Below are 23,831 nucleotides of genomic sequence, written 5' to 3' on the forward strand. Positions count from 1 at the left end.
TCATGACACATCTCCAAAGGCAAGTGAAACAAAAGGTAAATTGAACTTGTGGGACTTCATCAAGATAAAAAGCTTCTGCACAGCCAAGGAAACAGTCAAAAAAACTAAGAGGCAGCCCACGGAATGGGAGAATATATTTACAAATGATACTACAGATAAAAGACTGGTATCCAAGATCTACAAAGAACTTCTCAAACTCAATACACAAGAAACAAATAAACAAATCATAAAATGGCAGAAGATATGAACAGACACTTTTCCAATGAAGACATACAAATGGCTAACAGAGACATGAAAAAATGTTCAAAATCATTAGCCATCAGGGAAATTCAAATCAAAACCACCTTGAGATACCACCTTATGCCAGTTAGAATGGCAAAAATTGACAAGGCAGGAAACAACAAATGTTGGAGAGGATGTGGAGAAAGGGGATCCCTCCTACATTGTTGGTGGGAATGCAAGTCGGTACAGCCACTTTGGAAAACAGTGTGGAGGCCCCTTAATAAGTTAAAAATTGAGCTACCCTATGATCCAGCAATTGCACTACTGGGTATTTACCCCAAAGATACAGACGCAGTGAAGGGAAGGGCCATATGCACCCCAATGTTCAGAGCAGCATTGTCCACAATAGCTAAATCGTGGAAGGAGCCGAGATGTCCTTCAACAGATGACTGATTAAGAAGATGTGGTCCATATATACAATGGAATATTACTCAGCTATCAGATAGAACGAGTTCTCAACATTTGCTGCAACATGGACGGCACTGGAGGAGATAATGCTAAGTGAAATAAGTCAAGCAGAGAAAGACAATTATCATATGGTTTCTCTCATCTATGGAACATAAGAACTAGGAAGATCGGTAGGAGAAGAAAGGGATAAAGAAGGGGGGGTAATCAGAAGGGGGAATGAAGCATGAGAGACTACGGACTCCGAGAAACAAACTGAGAGCTTCAGAGGGGAGGGTGTGGGGGAATGGGATAGACTGGTGATGGGTAGTAAGGAGGGCACGTATTGCATGGTGCACTGGGTGTTATACGCAACTAATGAATCATCGAACTTTACATCAAAAAAAAAAATAAAAATTAAAAATTAAACAAACAAAAATACTTATTAAATGCTTATTATATGCTAGCCTTCTGAGTACCTTATGTCTTACAAATATTAGCTCTTATTAACAACCTGGAAAGGGATAACACCATTTTCCCCATTTCACAGATAAGGAAACTGAGGCACAGAGAAATTGTTAAGTAAGTGATGGAGATGAATTGGTATACAACTATCTAATTCCAGAGACTGTGCTATACTGACTGCCTCACTATGAGTTTGAGGCTGAAAGCCAGTGTGGTGGACTCTTTGATGTGCTGCTCAGATTCCCCTCTAAGAATGATTTAACCCTCCCACCCCTCACTGCTAGACCTCCCTGGGGACAGCTACAGTCAAGGAGAGCTGACTCTCCCAGGGCCGCATCCCCATCCTAGCACAGCCTGCATCCAAGCCTGACCTACATGGGGCTACAGAGCACCCTACCAACCTTGCCTGTAGCTCAGGAAACTCTGAAAGGTTGTCCTAGCAGCAGAAGTCCCCATGGGGTTGGCTGAGGTCCCCCAGTGAGACTACATCACAGGGCACCTTCACCTTCTGCCCAATCCTGTCCCCTACACTTCCCTCCCCTTCCCTTTCCTTCCTTTTCTTTCCCCAGCTGTTGATCCCAAAGCACTCCCTAATAAACCTCTTGTATGTTAATCTCCTTCCCAGAGTCTGCTTCTCAGAAAATCCATCTATGACCATTAGCCTGTGCTGACAAAGCATCAGTGAGCTTCTGGGTTCTGTACACAGCTCAGTAGCTTTAGGCTTAACATAGTTGCTCTCATCTCTACCTGAGACTCAAAAATATATTTTTTTTCCTTCTCCCTGGGGCAAGCTCCTATCTTGTACCCACCTCCAAAACCTGGGTCCCACTTCAGTGTCAACCTGCATGTCTTAGATCCCCGCCCCAGAATGAAAACAGGTATAGTGGATTCTATGCTCTTTGCCTTTTCTGGTAAGAGCACTTCCACTTTCCTGTGGGAAGCCACCCCTCTCTCCCTCAGGCCATATCATAGGTGTAGGGCAGTCTTCACTCCATCTTTCCTGCATTTGCTTCAGCGGTGATCACATGACCCAGAACTGGCCAATCAGAGTGTTCCATCACCCTGGTTCTAGGGATTATTTAATGATGGGTCCATCACCTAAACTGGTCCAATGAGAATCAACCTGAAGACTTTTGATGGTGCCTTTGGGGGGAAAGGTGCTCTTTTATTACTGTGATTTGTTGAATTGCTAAAAACCTGTGTTTGGAGCTGCTGACCATTACGAAGGGGGAACATTTTAAGAAATGAAGCCAATACAGAAAGAGAGTCAAGGGCTGAAAGAAGCATCCCTGACTACATCAGTTGAATGCCTGTTACCAGCCACAACTAAAGCTGCCCCCATCTCTGGACTTTTCAATTGTGTGAGCAATAAAGTTCATGTTAGATTTCTGTTGCTGACAAGCAAAAGAATCCTGAATAAACAGCGAGACCCCAGTGCAGAGAGTAGGAATTTGGTTCGGTATTGACCAGAACTTATTCCCATAGGAGCACCCAACTTTCAGTTCGAAGCAAGCTACAGGCTGAGATAAATTTTCAAGACTCCAGACAGTGACTGCATGGTCTTTTGGGGCTTTCTTGGTCATAATCAGGCAGAACTTTGGAATTATAGGCCTCATCCAGAGCCAGAAGAAGAGAAATACAAGAAGAGAATCACCTCTCCTTCCTCAGGTTGGGGGAGCAAGGAAGCTCAGAGGCCTCACCTTCCTTGGGTGCTTATACGGGGCTGTTACTGACTTCATGTGCTGCTGCAGCTCCTTGGTGAGCTGGTCTGGGTCATGGGACAGAAACTGTGGGGCCAGGACCACAAATGCCTTCACCACCTGCAGCAAAAATGAGGGCCAAGAGAGAAGGAAACAATGTGTTGTCATTTCCTGAAATAATGCGGAAACAGGGTTAAAGCTTCCAACACAGCTACCCCCTTTATATCCCCTCAGCTGTGCCTCCAGATATCTGGGCAAGAGAAAGGGAGAAAATAGGGATAACAATGGCTAAGGTCGCAGCTCTCTCTCAAGTGGCTTATTGGATGGGCAGGTAGGACTGTAAATTGAAACTACCCTCACCCCATATCCCAGGAATAATAGAGAGTGATAGGGAGAAACTCCCTATAAGAGAAGAGCAAAAAATAAAGACTGGGATCATAAATCTAAATGATTTGTTTAACCACTCCAAAGTAGTTTGTACATCTATAAAATGGTGATCCAATTGTCATACTTAATTCATGCTAAATAAAATGAAATCACACATAGTAAGCATTAGCTCAGTGCTCGGCACAGAGGGATTTTCAGTAGGGGATCCCCTTTGGGCCTCCCTTGCCTAGTGGCTCCTGTGATTTCCATGGCTAATATGGCCCATACCTGCCAGAGATATGATGTTATTCAACTTGTACCCTGTCGAAAGGTACTTGGACATTGACCCACACCTCTGTACCTTACCTTTCTCTACACATATACCAAGCTCTGTTAGACTCCATCTGGGCCTGTTTCTATAACCCTAGCATGAAAGGGGTCTTTCTTTTTCCTTATATTTTCATTGTAAAGCCCATGGCTCAGGGGCTCTATCTCTTGGCTCAAATCACTCCTCTGTTCTGGTTAGGAATCAAATTCTGATTCAAATGCCAACCAGCAGAATGGAATCCCTGTGGCCTCATAATAATAGACCTTATATGTGCCAGGCCTTGTTAAAAGCACTTCACAAACATTAACACGTTCAATTCTCACAATAACACCTCATCTTACAGATGGGAAACTGAGGCCCAAAGAAGCTGAGTAACTTGCCCAAGGTCACACCACTGGTAAGTGGCAGGGCTTTCAGCCCCTAGATTCCATGATCTTTACCACCATGCAATGTGTCCTTGTCTTCAAAATCGGCACACCCCACCTCCCACCCTTGCAACACCAGGCTGCTGCTCCCATGTCACCTCTCCTCGGACAGGGTCCGGGCTGCTGATTACAGCTGTCTCAACCACAGCAGGATGCTCCATCAGTGCATTCTCCACCTCTGAGGGCCCAATCCGGTACCTGTAGAAGAGCCTGTCTTTCAGAGAACACTAGATATGCAACCTCTAGGCCAGCCCAGAAGTTCAGAACCAGCCAGAATAAAGATTCAGGTTACCCTTTCCAGCCCAGAAACCAAGCTCACCCGCTGGAGTTAATGATGTCATCTGCCCGCCCCAGGTACTGGAAATAGCCATCTTGATCCTTGACTGCCCGATCTCCAAGGATCCAAAAATCCCCTCGAATGTTGGCTGCTGTCTTCTCAGGATTGTCCTAGTGACCACAGCAAGTCATAGTCACTGTAACTGCATAGCCGAAATCCTCTGCCCCAGGGCTGGCATGAACAGATTTGTAGATTGAACAACTACACATGATGACCTTGCTCTGGACCCATCAACCTCAGCCCTCAGGTGGACCAGGAACTTTCCCCTTTACTTCAATTATTGTACCCAGTGTCTCTCACCTACTCCCCAGGGTCCAGTCTGATGGATAATACTGATGCATTTATTCACCTATGCTCTAGGACACTATCTTGTAGTAAGCACACAATAAATGACAGCAACTATTGGTATTTCATTTATTATTTAAGTGATTATTTCATCATCTTGGTATCAGAAAGTGTGTGTTTGAGGTCTTCCCTGTCCATTTTTTCAATAGTAGTGCTCTTGGCTGACTTTTATAATCTCTGACTTCACCATCCATCCTCACCTGTACAGCAAGGCCATTGGACTTAAGGATCATCTATTTCTAATGTTCCAAGGTGTAAAGATAGGGATGATTTCAACTATATGGTGAAGTCTCAATGTCATGTCTAGCATAGCTCTAAAGGAGCTCAATGGCCTAGAGCAGGGGAGAGATACTTGGAGAGGGGCAGGGCTGCCCCTGGGAGAGTACTGTTGTATGTAGTTTGGGGGCAATAAACTTTTTTGGCATGAAACAGTTTTGGGGGGGGGTAGAAAAGGGTAACGGGAGAAAGATAATTCTTCAAAAGGAATCTTAGGGGTAGGTTAAAGATGGCAGGGGTGAATACCCAGTTTTTTCTCTCTGCAAAGTGCCCATTCTTGGACACTGGACACCACTTGTCCCATGTCCTGTCATGGTTTACCTCTTGGGAGGTACATAACTTTGCCCCCCACCATCCCTCTCAGAGTCCACTATCCCTATAGGGAACAGAGGGGAGGAGTGGGTGCCTTACCACATAGCCAGAGAAGATGCCTATAGGCCTGATGGGCTTTACCCTGATGCCCACATCTCCCTCCGTACCAGGGGGCAAGACCTTGCCCTTGTCGTCCAAGACCTGAAGGAGAAAGCAGATAGGAAGTAGATGCTGCATAACAGGAGGGGGCTGGAGGGGCAGCGCGGAAGAGCTGAGCTGGTCTGATGGAAGACCCTCTTGCTCCAGCGGTGACCAAAAACAAGAACCAAAAACCAGGGGGAGCAAAGAATTTTACACCTCAACCTCTAATCCATCTGCCTGGGATGGTTGAGGTAAAGCCCCCTATGGAGATTGGACCAGATGAGCTTGGGAAGAATCTTTTGTCTGTAAGAGCTCAGTAAATACAATAGCCTCCCATTATCTTTGAGGGCTATGAACTTGGGTATCAGACAGATCAAAACTCAAATTATGCCTCTGCTACCTTACTAGTTGACTTTGAGCTGCCTGAGCTCTACGTTTCAGTGCCTTCATTGGTCTAACCGGGATGATAACTAAGCTTATGTCACAGAATTGTATGAGAATGAAGAAAGATATTTTTAAAAAGTATTAAAAAATGATTATCAAAGTCAGGGGGATGGAGAAGGAGGCAATTACAAATAACACTGAATAGAGTCTAAGTTGTTACACTTCAGATAAATATACCTATGCACATAACCATAGGTACAAATTATATTTCTTGGAATTTAGCCCAAAGAAATAAGGGAAAAGAGCAAAATTTTAGCTAAGACATCTTGCTTGTTGTTTTAACTATGAAAATTTTGGAAATCATCCAGCAAAAGGCATAAAGAGTACTGGAGCCATATGATTTACTGCTATGTAGTCATTAAAATTCATGTTGTTGGTAGGTATTATTTGACCTGGAAAGATGGTCACCCAAGATTGTTCAAGATAAAAGTAAGTTACAAAATGATATGTCAAGATTCACCCTTATTTTTAAAAAAATGTATATATTTATAGAAATGGCTGGCTACTTAATTTGCTGGCTATTCAAAGTGGTTTTCTCTGGATGATAAAAATATGATTAACTTTCTTTTGTCTTCCTTCCCTCTCTCCCTTCTTTTCATCCTTATCCTTCCTTTTTAAATATCATTTAAATATCTTTAATTTCAATTATTTTTCCTTAGTGAACAATGTAATAAATAAATTACTGAAAAATTAGTGCATTCCCTATTTTTCCCTCCCTCCTTAGAGCCCCTAACAAACCTGCACACCATAATGGGGAATAGCAGTTCCCAGGTAACCAGGTTTGATTTTCATGGTCTTGGAAACTCTGCAAGTGAGTCCCTGCAGAAGATTGTTAGACAGATTGGCAAACCTCAGGAGTCATATGGTCACAGAAAAAAAGCAAAAAAAGATTTAGCAGAGCAGATCCTAACACAGTCTTGAAGTTGCCTTTTCGTTGGTAGATCCCTCAGTCCCCTGCTCCTGGCTCCCTCCCCTTTACTGGAACCTCCATCCTGGGGGTTGCACTAAATTGTTTGGAAAGCAATCTAACTGACCCCCCCCCCCCACAGGGAAAAGGAACTGACAGCCACATTTTAATCTCTTTAGAAGGAGCTATACTTTAATAAGGGACCGTGGGCCACAAAAGTCCTTTAAAACAATATAGGATTAAATTATCTCCCATAGGAGGGCTAGCTCTGCATGAATCCTAAAATGAATCTTAACAGAGATGCTGGTATTTAAAGGAACATTCCCTAAATATGGATTCTTCTGAAAGGTTAGAAGCCCTTGCCACACATCCACTGTCCTCACCCATATTTGCAAAGCTCTTTCACATCACAGTGCTCTCATCCATAAGCTCTCTCAGGAATCCTGCCAGGGGCACCCATTAACCATAGAGGGGTGTAGGATAAAAGAGTGGAGAGGAGGAGGCCAGAGGTACTGAGGGTCACAGGTAAGAGGCACTGGAAAAGTTGCTGGGGAAACTATTTCTCAGGTTGTTTTGATAAAGCAGCAGAGTATAGAATAATGTGAATTCACCTTGTGCTCAAGGGGCCCCAAGAGTTCCAAGAAGACATCTCAGCGGGTAAGGTGGGGGTCTTAGTGGGTTCTTCTCCCCATTCCTCACTTTAGTCTGAGCAGTTTAGGACAGAGTCTGACATGCTTGATAAGTTTAGGTCTCTGCTAAAATGTTACCCCATTACAGAGGACTTCCCTGAAAACCATAACAGAAATACCAGTCCCTCATCCCACGTCACCCACCCCCTCTCACCTCTTTCCTCTATAGAATGTCTCACTGTCTGCCATGTCATATATCTATTAGTTTATGTCTCAGCCCCCCACTCCCACTAGAGTGTAATGTCCAGGAGAGTAGAAGCTTTGGCTACTTTGTTTTTGTTCAATTGTCAATAACTATTCCACAGTAGGTGCTCAATAAATATTTACCGAATAAGTGCATGATAAGTGGTAGCTCGTATTTTTATTATCAGAGAGCCTTTTGAAGCCCACCATGTTCACTAGCCCACGGTTCCCCTAGCAACAAGTACCGTTTCTGTCTGGCCATAGAATTCTCGGATGTCCAGTCCTGTCTGGGCCCTCCACTTCACCAAAGTGTCTGGAAGGAGGGTCTCTCCTCCACTGAAGCAGTTCTGTAGATGTGGGAACTTGTAACTGAAGAAGAGAAGGGAGGTAAATGTTCCCCCTGAGGCTCCCTGGAACCAAACTCTGTCCAGGCCTAAAGAGGTTTCCAGGTATTTTAATGATGAGGTAGGCTTCATGGGGTAACCCATGCTTAACGGGTCAGAGAGATAAGCATATGTGTATGTGGTGGAGGCAGGAAGATGGACCAATAAACCTGGAGGCTCATTCCAACCCCCAAAGCCCCATCACCTAGAAAGATCCTGTTGTACCAAGATCCGGTAAATGATGGGTGCTCCTACCAGGCTGTTGATTGGGTTGCTGGACAGCACCTGGAGGGAGAGAGCCAGCTGACACTAACCACCAGGTTAGGTGCCGAACTTACCAGCATGCACAGTGGTTGCAAGCATGGGCCCTGGAGTTGGGCTCTGGATTTAAATCAGACCTTCTTTATTCTGTCTATTTCAGGCCAAATTCTCAAGCCAAAAATAATAGAGAAATAACCACCTATCATTACAGAGAAAGGACCCAGGACTAATTTGGAACATTTTTGTCAAATCCTGGCTCACTGTTCCTGCCTCTTTAATGACTCAACCCCATTAACACACCTACAGAATTATGTAGACCCCCAGTCACCAAGGGAAGGAGGTCAGTCACTGTTGCAAATTGGACGTGTGGTCTTGGTTAAGTCACTTAACCTTCCAGGACTAGTTCTGTTAACAGATTAATTCCAGCCCTATTTTCCTAAAGCTCTTTTGGGGACATAATTCAGGTAGAAAAGTGCTTTGAAAAGCTAAAAGCACCAGGGCACCCGGGTGGCTCAGTCAGTTAAGCAGCCAACTCTTGGTCTTGGCTCTGGCTAGGGTCATGATCTCAGGGTCCTCAGATCCAGCCGCTTGTTGGGCTCCACACTCAGCAGGGCGTCTGCTTCAGGATTCTCTCTCTTCCTCTCCCTTTGCTCCTTCCCCTGCTCACATGCACACGCACTCTGTCTCAAATCAATTTTAAAAAGTCAGAAGTGCCTCTAAACAATTCAGTAGAAGTGTTATTAAAAATAGCTAATACTGAATACTTGCCAGCCCTGTGCTAACTCGTCGAATTCTCACGATAACCTCATGGAGTGTGTACTATCACCCACATTTTAAGAACGGAAAACTGTTGAGTCAGAGGGTTAAGTAATTTGCCCATAGAATCAGCAGGGAGTGGAGCCAGCATTTCTGGCCTGTACTTTTAACTGTGATGCAACACCACCTCCGTCCCATGTTTTGCTCTGTGCATAATTTATTACAAAGAGTGATTCAGGCAAAAATGTCTAGAAAAAATGATTAACATTAGCACATCACACGATTATTTCCTCCAAGTGTTCTTTTTAAGAAAAAAAAAAGATTTTATTTGTCAGAGAGAGAAAGCGTGTGTGCACGTGAGCACAAGCAGGGGGAGCGCAGGAAGAGGGAGTGTAGGCAGAGGGAGAAGCAGGCTCCCAGATGAGCAAAGAGCCCAATGCCATACTCGATCCGGGGACCCTGAGATCATGACCTGAGCTGAAGGCAGACGTTTAACTGACTGAGCCACCCAGGCATCCCTCTGACTGTTCTTGATGAACTGGTACAAGTGATAAAAATATTCACATTTCCCTTATTGCTTTGCCTTACAGGAAGCTCAAAATGCAATCAGCTACTTATTTGCTATACTTCCCCTTACTCTCCTTAATTCCACCCCCTCAACCCACAGACATCTCCACCCTGTATTTTTCTAATTTGCTTTACAATTTTACATCTGTTTTCATGTTGCTGTTTTCCAATTGTGACACTTAATAAAAGCCACTTCAAATCCTTTTCGGAAGGAAGGAGTTACTCTGTTTAAATTTGTTTAAAACAGAATCTCTTGAGAGAATCCAGACCATGTCTGACTTTTTGACCTTTAAGTATGCCATCCATGCCTCGGTTTGCCATCAACAGCTTCAGAGACCTGGAGGCCCCAAGACATCGATGGCCCAACTCCCCATCTTTGTTGTAGAATCCAACATAAGGTGTGCCTTTGCAAGCAAAATAAACCCATTTCCATTGCTTTGTTGCTCCAGGGTCATGTAATATGTAGATTTTATTTAATGGCTATCCCATTAAGTTCCACAGGAAAAAGTCTGATACTCGACACCAAACCAAGAGCCCATTAAATATGTTTTGAGTGAACGAATGGCCAATGTTAACTGCCCCCTGAATATATTCCTTTTATCTCTATGTGGGTCTCTCTCCTTTCCTAGACCAGGAGCTCAATGATGGCAAGGACCACTTCCATCTTGCTTACCTAATACTATCCATGCATGTGGCAAGAGTTAGTAAACATTTGCTGAATTGAAAGAAACTGCAATAAACTGGAGCGTGCAAACCTTGAGCCACCTCTGACCTGGTGCAAACTGAGTCCTGTCTTACCTTTAGAATGACTACTGGGTCAAACTTTCACAAAAGATGGATAAATGTGCATGCTCCTGCTGTCCAAGGTTCCAGAAACGAAGCCAAGATTTCAGTATCCAAGCTGTGTCTGATATGGTCCACATTATGTCAGAGGCTTGCAGGTCTATCCATAGGCTGAGAATATAGAAGAAATACGTGTACATACAAGTAGATGAGTGCATGCTGGGGTGGATGGAGCATGAGTGTGTGTGGGGGGTAGGGGTGGGTGTGTGCATAAGTATGTGTGTGTGTGTTTGCAGCACTGTACGTACGTATAAGCAGGCAGGGGGAAGGAGAGTTGTTCTATCCACATGTCTTATTTCAAGAAGGAGTGAATATTCAGAAGGTGTGACCCCAGCTTACATGACCTAACAGATAATTGGGTCTCATTCTCATTTTATTCTCAGAACTTAGTACAGTTTTTGGCATGAGGTAACCACCCAGAAAATGTTTACTAACAAAAGACATCTAAGTGAATATTCTAAAAAGTGGCCTTGCTAGGTTCAAGTTTGGTCAGATAGACCTTTGGTTCTCTTTTCTTGAAGAATCATTAACTGCCTATGCACAGTTGAAGGTCCTGTACAGGGTGAAATGTGTCTCCTTTCTCTCTTCAGACCAGAAGCCTGTGTTACAGGAAAAATGATTTAGGCTAGACACAAAGAACTTCCTTGTGGCTGGGAATCATCATAGTATGTGTCTCTTACTGAAGATGATTAATATTTTCAGCTCTGTAGGGAAATTGGGTCATAGCCTATCGGGACCAAATTTTGGGGTGATGGGTGGAAATTTAATATCTTACTTACATTTAAGTGATTTATTACTCCATCTTTTAGAAAGTGCATTTTTACTACAGTTCTTCTATTAAATAATTTCTATGAAATAATTTAATTTTCTGGTACTACAGACTCATAGATGGGGCATTTAAGTTTTTTAGATTTTTTGCATTAAAATATTTTTCCAGTTCTAATAGACTTAACATAATAAGCAGGATATCCTGGGGTTAAAAAAGACCCTGAATATCTCTTATTATTATTGCATGACAACCTTGGCACAGTATTTTCTGATTGCATTTATGAGGTTGATACACAGTGAAAGAAAATTCTGAATTATAGGATCTGAGATCCAGAAGTTCTGAGATCTCAGTTCATTTCATTACAGTTGACCCTTGAACAACATGGGGTTGAACTGCATGGGTCCACTTATATGCAATTTTTTTTCGATACAGTACAGTACTATAAATGTATTTTCTCTACCTTATGATTTTCTTAATAAAATACTCTTTTTTCATGAATACTTTATTGTTAGAAGACAGTATATAATGCATATTACATACAAAATAGGCATTAATTGATTATATTATCAGTAAGGCTTCTGGTTAACGGTACATTATTAGTAGTTAAGTTCTGCGGTAGTCAAAAGTTATCCCTGGATTTCAGCTGCACAAGGGCTAGTGCTCCTAACCCTTGTATTATTCAAGGGTAAACTGTAATCCAATTACAGTTTCCACCTCAACAGATCTGAAAAATAATTTGATGCTGACAACCAAAATGCCCTCTTGGAGTGTGGGTGACATCAAAGCAAATTACCAGCATTCCAAAGGACAAGATAGAGATCGGACTAGAAGGGGGAAATGCATATATACCTTGTGCTAATCCTATTAGACACACAGCTCAAAGCACTGAAACGGTATGGAGATCCCAAGTTATCTGAAACAAAAATGTCCCACCAATGGTCACTAGATACCCAGCTTGCTAAGCCATGCTCTCTCTTGCCCCCCTTCCCAACTGTCTTTCTCAGAAGCACTAGATGGTAGCCTATTCAAATAGAATTGGATTTGAGCTCAGAAAAGTCTCAAGCCCTGGTCATGTATTTCTCTGTAGAAAGAAAGGGTTTGTCTTACCCAGCATCCATCTTGGCCTTCATGCCCAGGCTTGAGTGGGAATGTTCCGTCATCTTGGGAAGGCCACTAGTCCCACTGGTGAAGTAGATGGCAGCTGCTTCTTGGCTTCCAGTCTCCACACAGCAATGAGTGGTAGATGCTTCCCTGATAAAGACAGACTATCACATTCTCAGATCTCTCTGGGACACTAGATGTCCCGGTGACTCATCTCCTCCTACCTTTCCCCATGCTGGCAAGGGCAAGTCAGCCAACGTACTTCAGAAGGGGTGCTTATGAATGGTTAAGATCAAGGGATTCTGAGTCAGTCACACTTGGGCTCAAAAACCCCTCAGATTTGGCATTTTATGTGACTTCAGACTATTTAACTTCTCTGAGTTTCACATTCTGTATTTGTGAAATCAATATCAATCATCTGTAACACCCATCTCACAGAGTTACTGAGAAAATTAACTAACACAAAGAAAATGAGCAACTTGCTCGGCAAAACTCAATAAATGTTAACCTGATTGTTGTTGGGAGCCCTCGCATGATACCAGGTTAATAGTAGGTGCTCGTTTAGTATCAGTTTTCACAATACAACCTCCTCTATTCCCTTGACTTCCTTCTCTTGAACATCTCCTCTAGTGTCTCAATTTCAAGTCTCTCAAAGCTGGTTGCATGTCGTCTCCTTCTCTGACAGTTATCTTTAAGACTATGACATTAGAAAAAGCTTTTGTTCTCCCTAGGGGTTTCCTAAGGTTTGTGTCTCTAATGGAGGGAGTCCAGACATGTGACAGGGAATTGCATCCCTCCAGCCAAGTTTGCCATACACTGTTGGAAGGACTCATAGAGTCCTCTGCTTCAGAAGCCTAGCTTAGAGATACAGAGGGTGAGAAGAAGATATTCAGTATATCAGCCTCCTCTGTGTTTACCTCATATGCTCTTGGCCTCACCTGATTCCTGCCAGGTTTGCAGTAAACAGCTCTGGGCATTTCAATCCACTTGGTGGTGCTTTTGGTGTGGACTATGGCTGATTCACTTTCTGCCCCAGGATTTCTCTGTTGTCACAATGGCATGGGACTCTGAGCCTGCTCTGTATGCATGCATGTGCAGCCCAGAAGTATGGGGCAGATGATACCCACCCCCTGTACAACCCTCCACCAATGGAGCTCAGGTGCTAATGGCTCAAAGCTTGCCGGTCCTTCAGTGGATAATCCTAAGAGGCATTCTGTGATGTCCCTGCAGATTAAGCCCACTTATCCCATGCAGTGACTCGATAATAAACTCTTAAAGTAGCTTTTCCTTCATCCCTGCTTCACACTCCCCAGTCCCACGCTCTGCTCGTGGGAGCTCCCAAATAAAGCACCTGCACATAAGTGCTTTGTTCAGTTTCCACTTTTGGTAAAAACACAGGCTGAGACATGTAGATACTCACCGTAGTAGTGTCTTAAAGTCCAGCCATCCATCCTGGCTTTTCTCAGATACCAGTAGCTACGTTTTCAGAGAGGGGCAGTCAGAGGCCACGGTGTCCACTACCTGGGCCACTTCATCCCCAGCCACGATGGCCCTGGCTTTAGACACCTGCAGCCTATAAATAATGTCCTTGGCTTTCATTTGGATAGTTCCGGGCATGAAGACAAGGCCTAGAGAAGCCAAATGTCTTAGAGAGAACTGGGAGGGAGGGTTATCTTCTTCCCTAGAGAAGCCTGATATAAACAACCAGTGGGGAGCAAATGGGTGAAGAGGGGTTGAGGAAGGGATGACCAATGGGGATTCTCAATAACAAGGCACCAAAGATCAGACAGTGATTTTTGAGCACCAATTTCCTAGGTGTGTTAGAACTATAAGGGGTCTACCAGGACTAAGGAGAGAAACTTAGTTGCCTGATATCATGCCATGGACAGTCTAACACCCCCCCTCCACACACACACACACACAATGCCCTATGGGAGTTTCCTGTATCCAAAGATTTTCATACAGTAATTAAACAAAGGAAAGGCTCTTGGAATTCTCCAACCTGCAACACAGGTCCTGCTTGAGGGCCTGGTTACTTCTCCCAGACCAGGAACATAGAATTTTCTTGGGCAAGGGTGCTCTTAGTTTTGTTTTTGTCTTCTATCTTGATAAGACTCATGTAATTTTGTTTATTCTTCTCATGAATAACTAGACTTATATTTCACCCTCTACAAAGCTTATTTCACATGCTCCTCCTCATGAACAGCTTTTACCCCGGCTCACTTTCTTCCCACTCTTAACACTTCAGGATCCACACTACAGACCTGTCAACCACCTCCAGTGTGTCTCCACAATGGCCATGTTGAGTCAGGCCCACAGAAGAACAGACACATGTCCCCCACTAAATTCTCCTTCCCTTTAGACCATAATCTTTCAGTGTGTCATCTTCCTTCTGTGGCCTGTTCACTCTCTCCATGGGGCCTCAAGTTCCTATGATTGTTTCTACTTCCTCTGATTACTCCTACATCTTGACCACACTTACATCTTCCTCCTTACTGATGAGAATGCCTGTTACATATGAGGGAGGCCAGGAAGGGTAGGGGTGGGAATGAGGGTAGGTTGTGCAGGCCTTTCTGTGGCTCTTTCTTACACTTCTCCACTTCTCAACTCTCGAATCTAAAGGTTGATGACTCTTGAATTTCTGTCTCCATCTCAGACGTTGTGCCTTTCAATGCAATCTCACTTTCCATCCCTTCTTTTCTCTTTCCCATACATATTTTTGATTGAGATATAATAAATATATAACACGATACTAATTTTAGGTGTACCACATAATTATTTGATATATGGATGTATTATGAAATGATTACCATGCTTAGTTAACATCTATCACCATGCATAATTACAAATTTTTTTTCTGGTGGTAACAACTTTTAGATGTATTCTCTTAGTGGCTTTCAGATACACAATACACTATTGTTAACTATAGTCCCCATGCTGCACATTACATCCCCAGGACTTATTTATATTGTAACTGGAACTTCTCATCCCTTCTTGAACATCACATGGGTACCCCAGCTCAACAGTTACCAAATTGAACCTGCCATCTTACCCTGACAGCCCCATACCTGCTTCTCCCTTTCTTCAGTGAAAGACCAAAGCATCCACCCAGTTGCCAGAGTTTCTATGACTTCTCCATCTCCCTGGCTTTCTCTATCATATGTCATTCATCAAAAAATAGTGTTCTGAGTCCTCCTAATTGCCTCTTAAATCCACCCACTTACCTCCATCTCCACCACCCCATCTAAGGTTGAAGCCAGCATCATTCCTTGTTTCCTGTCTGGGTTTCCCACACCCACTCTTGCCCTCTCTCATCCCATCTCTATGTACCATCCAGGGTGACCTTTTATGAACAGAGTATGATCATGTCCCTCAATCCATCCATGCTTTCCCATTCCTCACTGGAAAAGGATGCAGAACCCTCACCATGCCCCCCAGGGTCCTGCCCATCTTTCCGGGCTCGCTTGCCACTACTTTCTCCTTGCTGCCTCTAAACACACCGTTACCCTTTCAGGTTTTCTCATAATTTGCAAGCTTCCTTCCTCTCTGTGCTCTTCCTACTGCTTGGGGCATCCCTCTCTGCTTCTTCTCCTGGCCGAACCCCAACTTATCCTTCAGACCCCAGTCCAAATATCACTCCACTTAGACTTCAGTGACCCCCTCAGATTAGTCAGTTCAGGTCTCCTTTTATCACAGAGTTGGCAAAATTTTTCTGCAGAGGGCCAAACTGTAGATGTTAGGCCTTGTGGGCCAGATGCTCTCTGTCCTAACTACTCCAGTGTGCCATTATAGTGCAAAAGCAGCTACAGACAATATGTAAACAGGGCATGGCTATGTTCCAATAAAATTTTATTTACAAAAACAAGCTGTGGACCAGATATGGTCTCTAGGTCATCATCTGCCAACTTTTTTTCTTTCAATGGGTTCTTATAAAATTCTCATGCCACTTATCAAAATTGTGATTCAATAATGATGTGTGCAATTAATAGTTTAAAGGCTATCTATCTCCAAAGATCTTTAAGCCCCATGAATGTACAGACCATGTTTTGTCTACTCTATATTAGCAGCTCTAGCACAGTGCTTGGTGCACACTTTACTTAAGTAACTGGAAGAAGGGTGGTATTTCCATATGACGAGAGACCGCATACTATGTAGAGGAGACATCTTTTGGGAGGGGTGGTGGAATTTCTCTGCCATCAGCTTCACAAAGGAGATAGTGACCAGGCCAGGTGGTCAATTACCAACCTGCTCGCATGCAGCCCAGGGTCACCAGCCACCACTCAGGCACTCGGGGCAGCACCACCGCCACACGGCTGCCAGGCTGCAGGCCACATGCCCCTGAAAGGACACTGGCTGCCTGCTGGCTGAATTCCCTCAGTTGGCTGAAGTTCCACACTATTTCATCACCATCACCGTTCACCCACCACAGGGCTGGGCCCAGAGGTCGCTTACCAGTCTGAAGAAAGAGAAGATCTGCTGATCAGGGTGGGCTGGCACACACGCATGTAGAATCAATCCTGTCTTGGAATTGTCACGTCAATGCTTAGCAGACTTGTTGATCTCAGGATCCCCTCTGCACTCCAAAGAGCTTTTATTTATATGGGTTCTATCTATCCCTATTTTTTTATAATAATATTTTTTATTATATTATGTTAGTCACCATACAGTACATCCCTAGTTTTTGATGTAAAGTTCGATGATTCATTAGTTGCATATAACACCCAGTGCACCATGCAATATGTACCCTCCTTACTACCCATCTATCTATCCCTATTTACTATATTAGAAATTAAAACCGAGACATTTTACAAATGTGTGCTTCTACAAATAACAGAAGCAAACCATTATACATTACCACAAATATTATGTTTTAATATAGAGGTAAGTATACTCTCTAAAAAAGAAAAGAAAAGAAAAGAAAAAGAAAAGAAAAGAAAAAAGAAAAGAAAAAAGAAAAGAAAAGAAAAAGAGTGGTTTCATTTTACATTTTTGCAAATCTCTTTAACAGCCTTCCTTAACAGAAGACAGCTGGATTCTGTTATCTGTTTCTATCACTTTGTTGCAGTGTCACCTGCCATGGAGCCTCCGGAAATACCACTATATACTTGTCAGAGCATGACAGAGAAAAAGGCAAATATTATTTTAGATTTATTTACTTGTTTTCCCCTCTCTATGCATTTATTTTCGGTTTTCTTTTTTTATTATGGTTAAATATAAATACCATAAAATTTACCATTTTAACCATTTTTAAGTGTACAGTTCAGTGCTATTAAGTGCATTTGCATTACTGTGCAATCATCACCACCATCCATTACCAGAACTTTCTCATCTTTCTAGACAGAAACTCTGTCCCCATTAAACAAGAACTCCCTAGTTCACCATCCTCCCAGCCCCTGAAAACCAGCATTCTACTTTCTGTCTCTATGAATTTGACTGCTCTAGGAACCTCATATAAATGGAAACACACAACATTTGCTTTTCTGCTTATTTCACTTAACATAATATCTTCAAGGTTCGTCCTTATTGTAACATATGACAGAAATTTCATTTTTTTAAAGGCTGAACAATATTCCATTATATGGATGTGCCACATTCTGTTTATTATTCATCCACTGATCCTACCTTTTGGCTATTATGAATAATCCTGCTATGAACATGGGTGTACAAATATCTCTTCAAGGCCCTGCTTTTCATTTTCATTAATTTCCATGTATTTTTTTATTTCTTTTTAAAAAATTCTTTAAAGATTTTATTTATTTGAAAGAGATAGAAAGAGAGAGAGAGCATGAGAGAGAGAGGGAGAAGCGGACTCCCTGCTGAGCAGGGAGCCCGATATTGGGCTCGATCCCAGGACCCCAAGATTATGACCTGAGCCAAAGGCAGATGTTTAACTGACTAAACCACCCAGGCACCCCGTATTTTTTCATTTCTTCTTTGATTTCCTGGTTGACCCATTCATTGTTTAGTAGCATGTTGTTTAATTTCCATGTATCTGTGGTCTTTCCAAATTTTTTCTTGGGGTTGACTTCAAGTTTCATAGCTTTGTGGTCAGAAAATAGACAAGGTATGATCTCAATGTTTTTGTACTTATTGAGGGCTGACTTGTGACCTAGTATGTGATCAATTCTGGAGAACGTCCCATGCACACTTGAAAAGATTGTGTATTCTGCTGCTTTAGGATGAAATGTTCTGAATATATCTGTTCTGAATATATCTGGTCTAGTGTGACATTCAAAGCCATTGTGTCCTTGTCGATTTTCTGCTTACATAATCTGTCCATTGCTGTAAGTGGGGTGTTAAATTTCCCTACTAGTATTGTATTATTACCACTGAGTTTCTTTATGTTTGTTATTATTTGATTTATATATTTGGGTGCTCCCATGTTGGGGGCATAAATATCACAACTGTTAGATCTTGTTGGATAGACCCCTTTATTATGATATAGTGCCCTTTTTCATCTTTTGCTATAGTCTTTGGCTTAAAATCTAGTTTGTCTGATATAAGTATGGCTCCTCTGGCTTTCTTTTGACATCCATTAGCATGATAAATTGTTCTCCATCCCCTCACCTTCGATGTGCCAGTGTCTTTAAGGCTAAAATGAGTCTCTTATAGGCAGCATACAGATGGGTCTTGCTTTTTTTTTTTTTTTTCCATTCTGACACCTTATATCTTTTGATTGGAGCATTTAGTCCATTTACATTCAGGGTAATTATTGATAGAAATGAATTCGGTGACATTTTCTTACTTGTTTTGTCATTGTTTCTGGAGATTTCCTCTGTTCCTCTCTTGTCTTGTCACTTTTGGTCTCTCCTTTGCACTTTAATATTTCTTGCAGAGCTGACTTAGTGGTCATGAGCTCCTTTAGTTTTCATTTGTCTGGGAAACTCTTTATCTCTCCTTCTATTCTGAATGACAGCCTTGCTGGATAGAGTATTCTTGGCTGCTGATTTGTCCATTCAGCACGTTGACTATATCAAGCCACTCCCTTCTGGTTTGCTAAGTTTCTGTTGGGAAACCTGCAGCTAGGCTTATGGGTTTTCCCTTGTAAGTTAGGGACTTCTTTTGTCTTGCTGCTTTTAGGACTTTTTATCACTATATTTTGCAAATTTAATTATAATATGTCTTAGTATTGGCCTGCTATTGTTGATTTTGATGGGAGTTCTCTTTGCCTCTTGGATTTGGATATCTGCTTCCTTCTCCAGATTAGGGAAGTTTTCAACTATTATTTCCTCAATTAAATTTCCTGCCCCCTTTTCTCTCTCCTCTTCTGGGACTCCTATAATACAAAAGTTGTTATGTTTGATGGAGTCACTGAGTTCCCTAAACAAGATCCTGCTTTTGATTCTTTGGGGTATATATCTAAGAGTGAAATTGCTAGATTATATAGTAATTTTATTTGAAATTTTTCTAAGGAGCTACCACACTGTTTTTCATAGAGGCTGTACCATTTTACATATCCACTGGTGATGCACAAGGATTCCAATTTGTCTTAGTTTTGTTCTGAGATAGTTTTGATTTCACAGATTACCCTGAAAGAGTCTCAGGTATTCTCAGGGGTTCCATAACATAGTTTGAGAGCAGTACTACAAAGTCAGAGAAAATATAATAGTTAATTGTGTTAGATATTTAAAATTTCCTTAGAGTTGTACCATTTTGCACTTTTATGACCAGTAATGTGTAAAAGTGTCATTTTCCTTATAGTCCTGTCAACAGAGCATGTTGTCAAACTCGTATATTTAACTGAACTGGTAGGTAAAAATTTATTTCAGTGAAGTTTTAATTTACATTACCCTCATTATGAATGGGGTTGAGCATTTTTTCCTCATATTTAAGGGCTGTTTGAGTTCACTTTTCTTTAAGATTTTATTTTTAAGTAATCTCTGTGCCTAATATGGGGCTTGAACTCACAACCTCAAGATCAACAGTCACATGCTCTACCAACTGAACCAGCCAGGAGCCCCTGAGTTCACTTTTTTGTAAACTGTCCATTCATATACCTTGCCCTCTTATATATTTGGTTGTGTCTCTTTATTTTTTATTTCAAGGCACTCTTTTTATGTTGGGAATATTAACTCTTATGCTGTCATAGAAGTTGAATATCTTCCCTCAGTTGTCACTAGTTTCTTTATTTTGTTTATGGTGTTGTAGTGGTTTTTTAATCTTTATGTAGCTAATTTATTAAATCATTTCTTTTATGGATTCGGGATTCTGAGTCATGGTAGTAAAGACCCTCATTATTCTAAGGAGGTATAACTTTTAAACAAAAGCCAGAAATCTAAATTTTTATCTGAAAAATTTCAATTTTAAAATGCTGACTTATTATTTTTCAAGATTTTATTCATGTATTTGAAAGAGAGAGAGCGAGAGAGCTCATGTGAGTGCCCACATGAGTGGGGGGAGGGGCAGAGGGAGAAACAGGCTCCCCTCTAAGCAGGGAGTCTGATGTGGGGCTCGATCCCAGGGCCCTGGGATCATGACCTGAGCCAAAGGCAAACACTTAACTGACTGAGCCACCAAGGTGCCTTATTATTATTATTTTTTAAGAGTTCCTGCACCATGGGCCATCTTCACCTAGAGGCCCAGATTTGTGATCTGCACATCAAGGTTATGTCATGGTGCCAGGACCTCAGGCCAACATCATGGTATGACTCCCTTTGAGAGCCATACTCCACCTCTTCCCCTATATTAGCCAGGAATTCATCTATGCTCTAGAAAGGTGCACAGAACTTCAGGTGAAGGCAATGATGGGACTGGCAATGAATGGGGTGGAATTCTAGAAGTCCGGGGAAAGAAAGGAAACAGAAATTTCCACATTGCTTTCTTTCTCTGATAGTGGCCACCCTGCTTATACACCCCTAATGATAAGGACACATAATTTTCTGAGAAGACTGACTCAGTCTTTGGTCAGTGCTGATTTTCTCTTACTAAACTCAAATCTACTTTCTTTATGACCACAGCTCCCTTCTTCTTGTTTTACCCTGGGAGGTCACAACAGAGCATGTATATATAGCCAAACTGTGTCGGCTGCCAGGGCCGGGGTGGAGAAGTATTCCAGATTGATCCACCTGGCACCAGCCCCCTGGGGCTCCTTTCTGCCAAGCCCATGCTCTCTTGTTCCTACCCATGCTGCCTTCATGGAAGATGGACATCTTCATAGCTCATCACAGCACTTGACACATAAGTGCTCAATGAATATTTATGGATGAGTGGGTGAATTAATGAACTTTGTTCAACTTTGTGCCCCTTTTCCATCCCATTACCTTCTCCATGCCAGCCCAGTGATCTATCACATCACTGGCAAAGTTAAATTTGGCAGGGACCTCCTGGTGACCCCACTGCAGAGATGCCAGTTGCTTGGTATGAAGGTGGACAGTGCGACCAGACACCTGGGTCCCCCATAGGATGCAAATCTGCTGAAGTTTCCACAGCCAGTGCATGGTCAGACCTATGAAGTAAAGAGGTCACAGTGGTAAGTCTTTCTGGTATAGACTGCTGTAGGTCATCTGCTTAAGGAAATTCATTGCAACCTTACAGGGCTCTTCCAGAAAGGAATTTGTGGTGGTTATGAGTGAATTGGCACTCAGCATTCAGTTCTGTTTCCCTCTGGTGTGCCATTTTGCTAAAGCACAACAGCCAGTCTAAATCCTATTTCTCCAGCCCTTCTGACAGTTCTATAAACGCCCAATTTCATGCAATAAATACTTTGGTGTTTAAAATACCATGGTGTGGTAGATCAAATTGTTTTTTCCAACAATTGCCTCCTCCCTGTAGTAGGATTATGTGTCCGCATTGATTTTCATGTGACATGCCCAGTGCATCTAGGGAAGAGGATGTATACACCTCTCATTGACTTTGGCTTGTTCACGGCATATGCTTTGGTCAATGAGATGTGAGTGGATGAGATTGTGTAGTTGGTCAGGAACTCTTGCATTTCTGCTTTCTATTATGAGAGCAGCATATCCCAGATAGGTGCCATACCTTCAGCCTGGGTCCCCGGATGATAGTGCATGTAGACCTGAGCTGAGTCCTAACAGCCACAGCCAACACACAGACCATGAGAAAAGATATGTATGGGTATAAGTTCCTGAGATATTTGGGATTTTTGTTACTATGGTATATGCTGACTAATATAAACAGCATCTATTTCCTTCAACGGAATCTTGACTGAGATATCTCTCTTTTTCCAGGCAAAGAAAATTTTAATTTAGGGAGTGTAATATTCATTACAGGTATACCTCAAAGCAATAAAGCACTTTACTAATAGTATAAAGGATCTGTTATTTACCCTACTTATTAACAATCATAAATAAGCAAGTCTCTATCATCCATCAGTCTCTCAGGTGGCTATCTAAACCAATGACATTCAAAATTCTTAATTAACTGAGGTATCTTGAATACTATGCACCTAGCACATGGGGTCTAATACCTATAATTGCTTAAGAAATTATAGCTGTTATAATTATTGTTTTCATCTATGTGTTGGCCCCAGGGAAAGTAGTTCCAAGGCTGTGTAGGCTGGTTTCTGAGTTCCAACATGTGTACCTTGATGGGGATTGCAGAATTTAACTCTAGCACCTTTGATTCAAGGAACCCAGCTAGGAGTCCTGCCAATGGCTGGATTTTTTTCTAGGCAGCAGGAGCCAGAATGCTCAAGGTCTCTGAATACTTGTGTCTCCTCTCCTATTTTCTACACAAACAAGTGTAGATATCCTTACCATGCTCCAAGGCCCGAATAGTTATTGCCTTTGTACATTCTGGTCCCTCTCTCTTTCCATGCCTGGCTCTTGCTCATCTTTCTGGCCTCACCTCCCCAGACAGGCCTCCTTTCCTGACTGCCATCCAACCCCCTTTGACTGCCCTTTTCCCAGCCACCTCAGTCCCTCCCTTTGTTGTGCTAAAGACACTTTTCCTTTGCCCAGTGCTGCCTCCCCACTAATACCGGGCCCTTTCAAGGTTCCTAGGGATTCGATGTGAGACAGGAATCCGTCAAAATTCTAGAGGAAAACATGGGCAGCAACCTCTACAACATCAGCCAAAGCAACCTTTTTCATGACACATCTCCAAAGGCAAGAGAAACAAAAGATAAAATGAACTTATGGGACTTCATCAAGATAAAAAGCTTCTGCACAGCCAAGGAAACAGTCAAAAAAACTAAGGCAGCCCACGGAATGGGAGAAGATATTTGCAAATGACACTACAGATAAAAGACTGGTATCCAAGATCTACAAAGAACTTCTCAAACTCAATACACGAGAAACAAATAAATCAATAAATGGGCAGAAGATATGAACAGACACTTTTCCAATGAAGACATACAAATGGCTAACAGACACATGAAAAAATGTTCAAAATCATTAGCCATCAGGGAAATCTCAAATCAAAAACCACACTGAGATATCACCTTATGCCAGTTAGAATGGCAAAATTGACAAGGAAGAAACAACAATTGCTGGAGAGGATGTGGAGAAAGGGGATCCCTCCTACATTGTTGGTGGAATGCAGTTGGTACAGCCACTCTGGAAAACAGCGTGGAGGTCCCTTAAAAAGTTAAAATTGAGCTAACCTAT

General features: G+C 42.4%; 1 protein-coding gene across 1 annotated transcript in view; it reads right to left on the bottom strand.

Annotated features, from left to right (window-relative positions):
- Positions 1-23,296, bottom strand: part of LOC103668662 (acyl-coenzyme A synthetase ACSM2B, mitochondrial-like) — a 29,469-nt gene extending 6,173 nt beyond the window's left edge. Inside the window, 13 exon segments of the mRNA XM_008696970.2 lie at positions 2,832-2,951; positions 4,049-4,148; positions 4,270-4,397; positions 5,320-5,421; positions 6,544-6,624; positions 7,830-7,953; positions 8,173-8,252; positions 10,350-10,441; positions 10,444-10,505; positions 12,271-12,414; positions 13,685-13,892; positions 16,510-16,720; positions 21,525-23,296. Of these exon segments, the coding sequence (XP_008695192.2) occupies positions 2,832-2,951; positions 4,049-4,148; positions 4,270-4,397; positions 5,320-5,421; positions 6,544-6,624; positions 7,830-7,953; positions 8,173-8,252; positions 10,350-10,441; positions 10,444-10,505; positions 12,271-12,414; positions 13,685-13,892; positions 16,510-16,720; positions 21,525-21,701 (1,629 nt within the window). The 5' untranslated portion in view covers positions 21,702-23,296.
- Positions 23,297-23,831: the final 535 nt, after the last annotated feature.

This window comes from Ursus maritimus, unplaced genomic scaffold (assembly GCF_017311325.1).
Source record: "Ursus maritimus isolate PB19 unplaced genomic scaffold, ASM1731132v1 scaffold_2, whole genome shotgun sequence".
Classification (NCBI taxonomy): domain Eukaryota; kingdom Metazoa; phylum Chordata; class Mammalia; order Carnivora; family Ursidae; genus Ursus; species Ursus maritimus.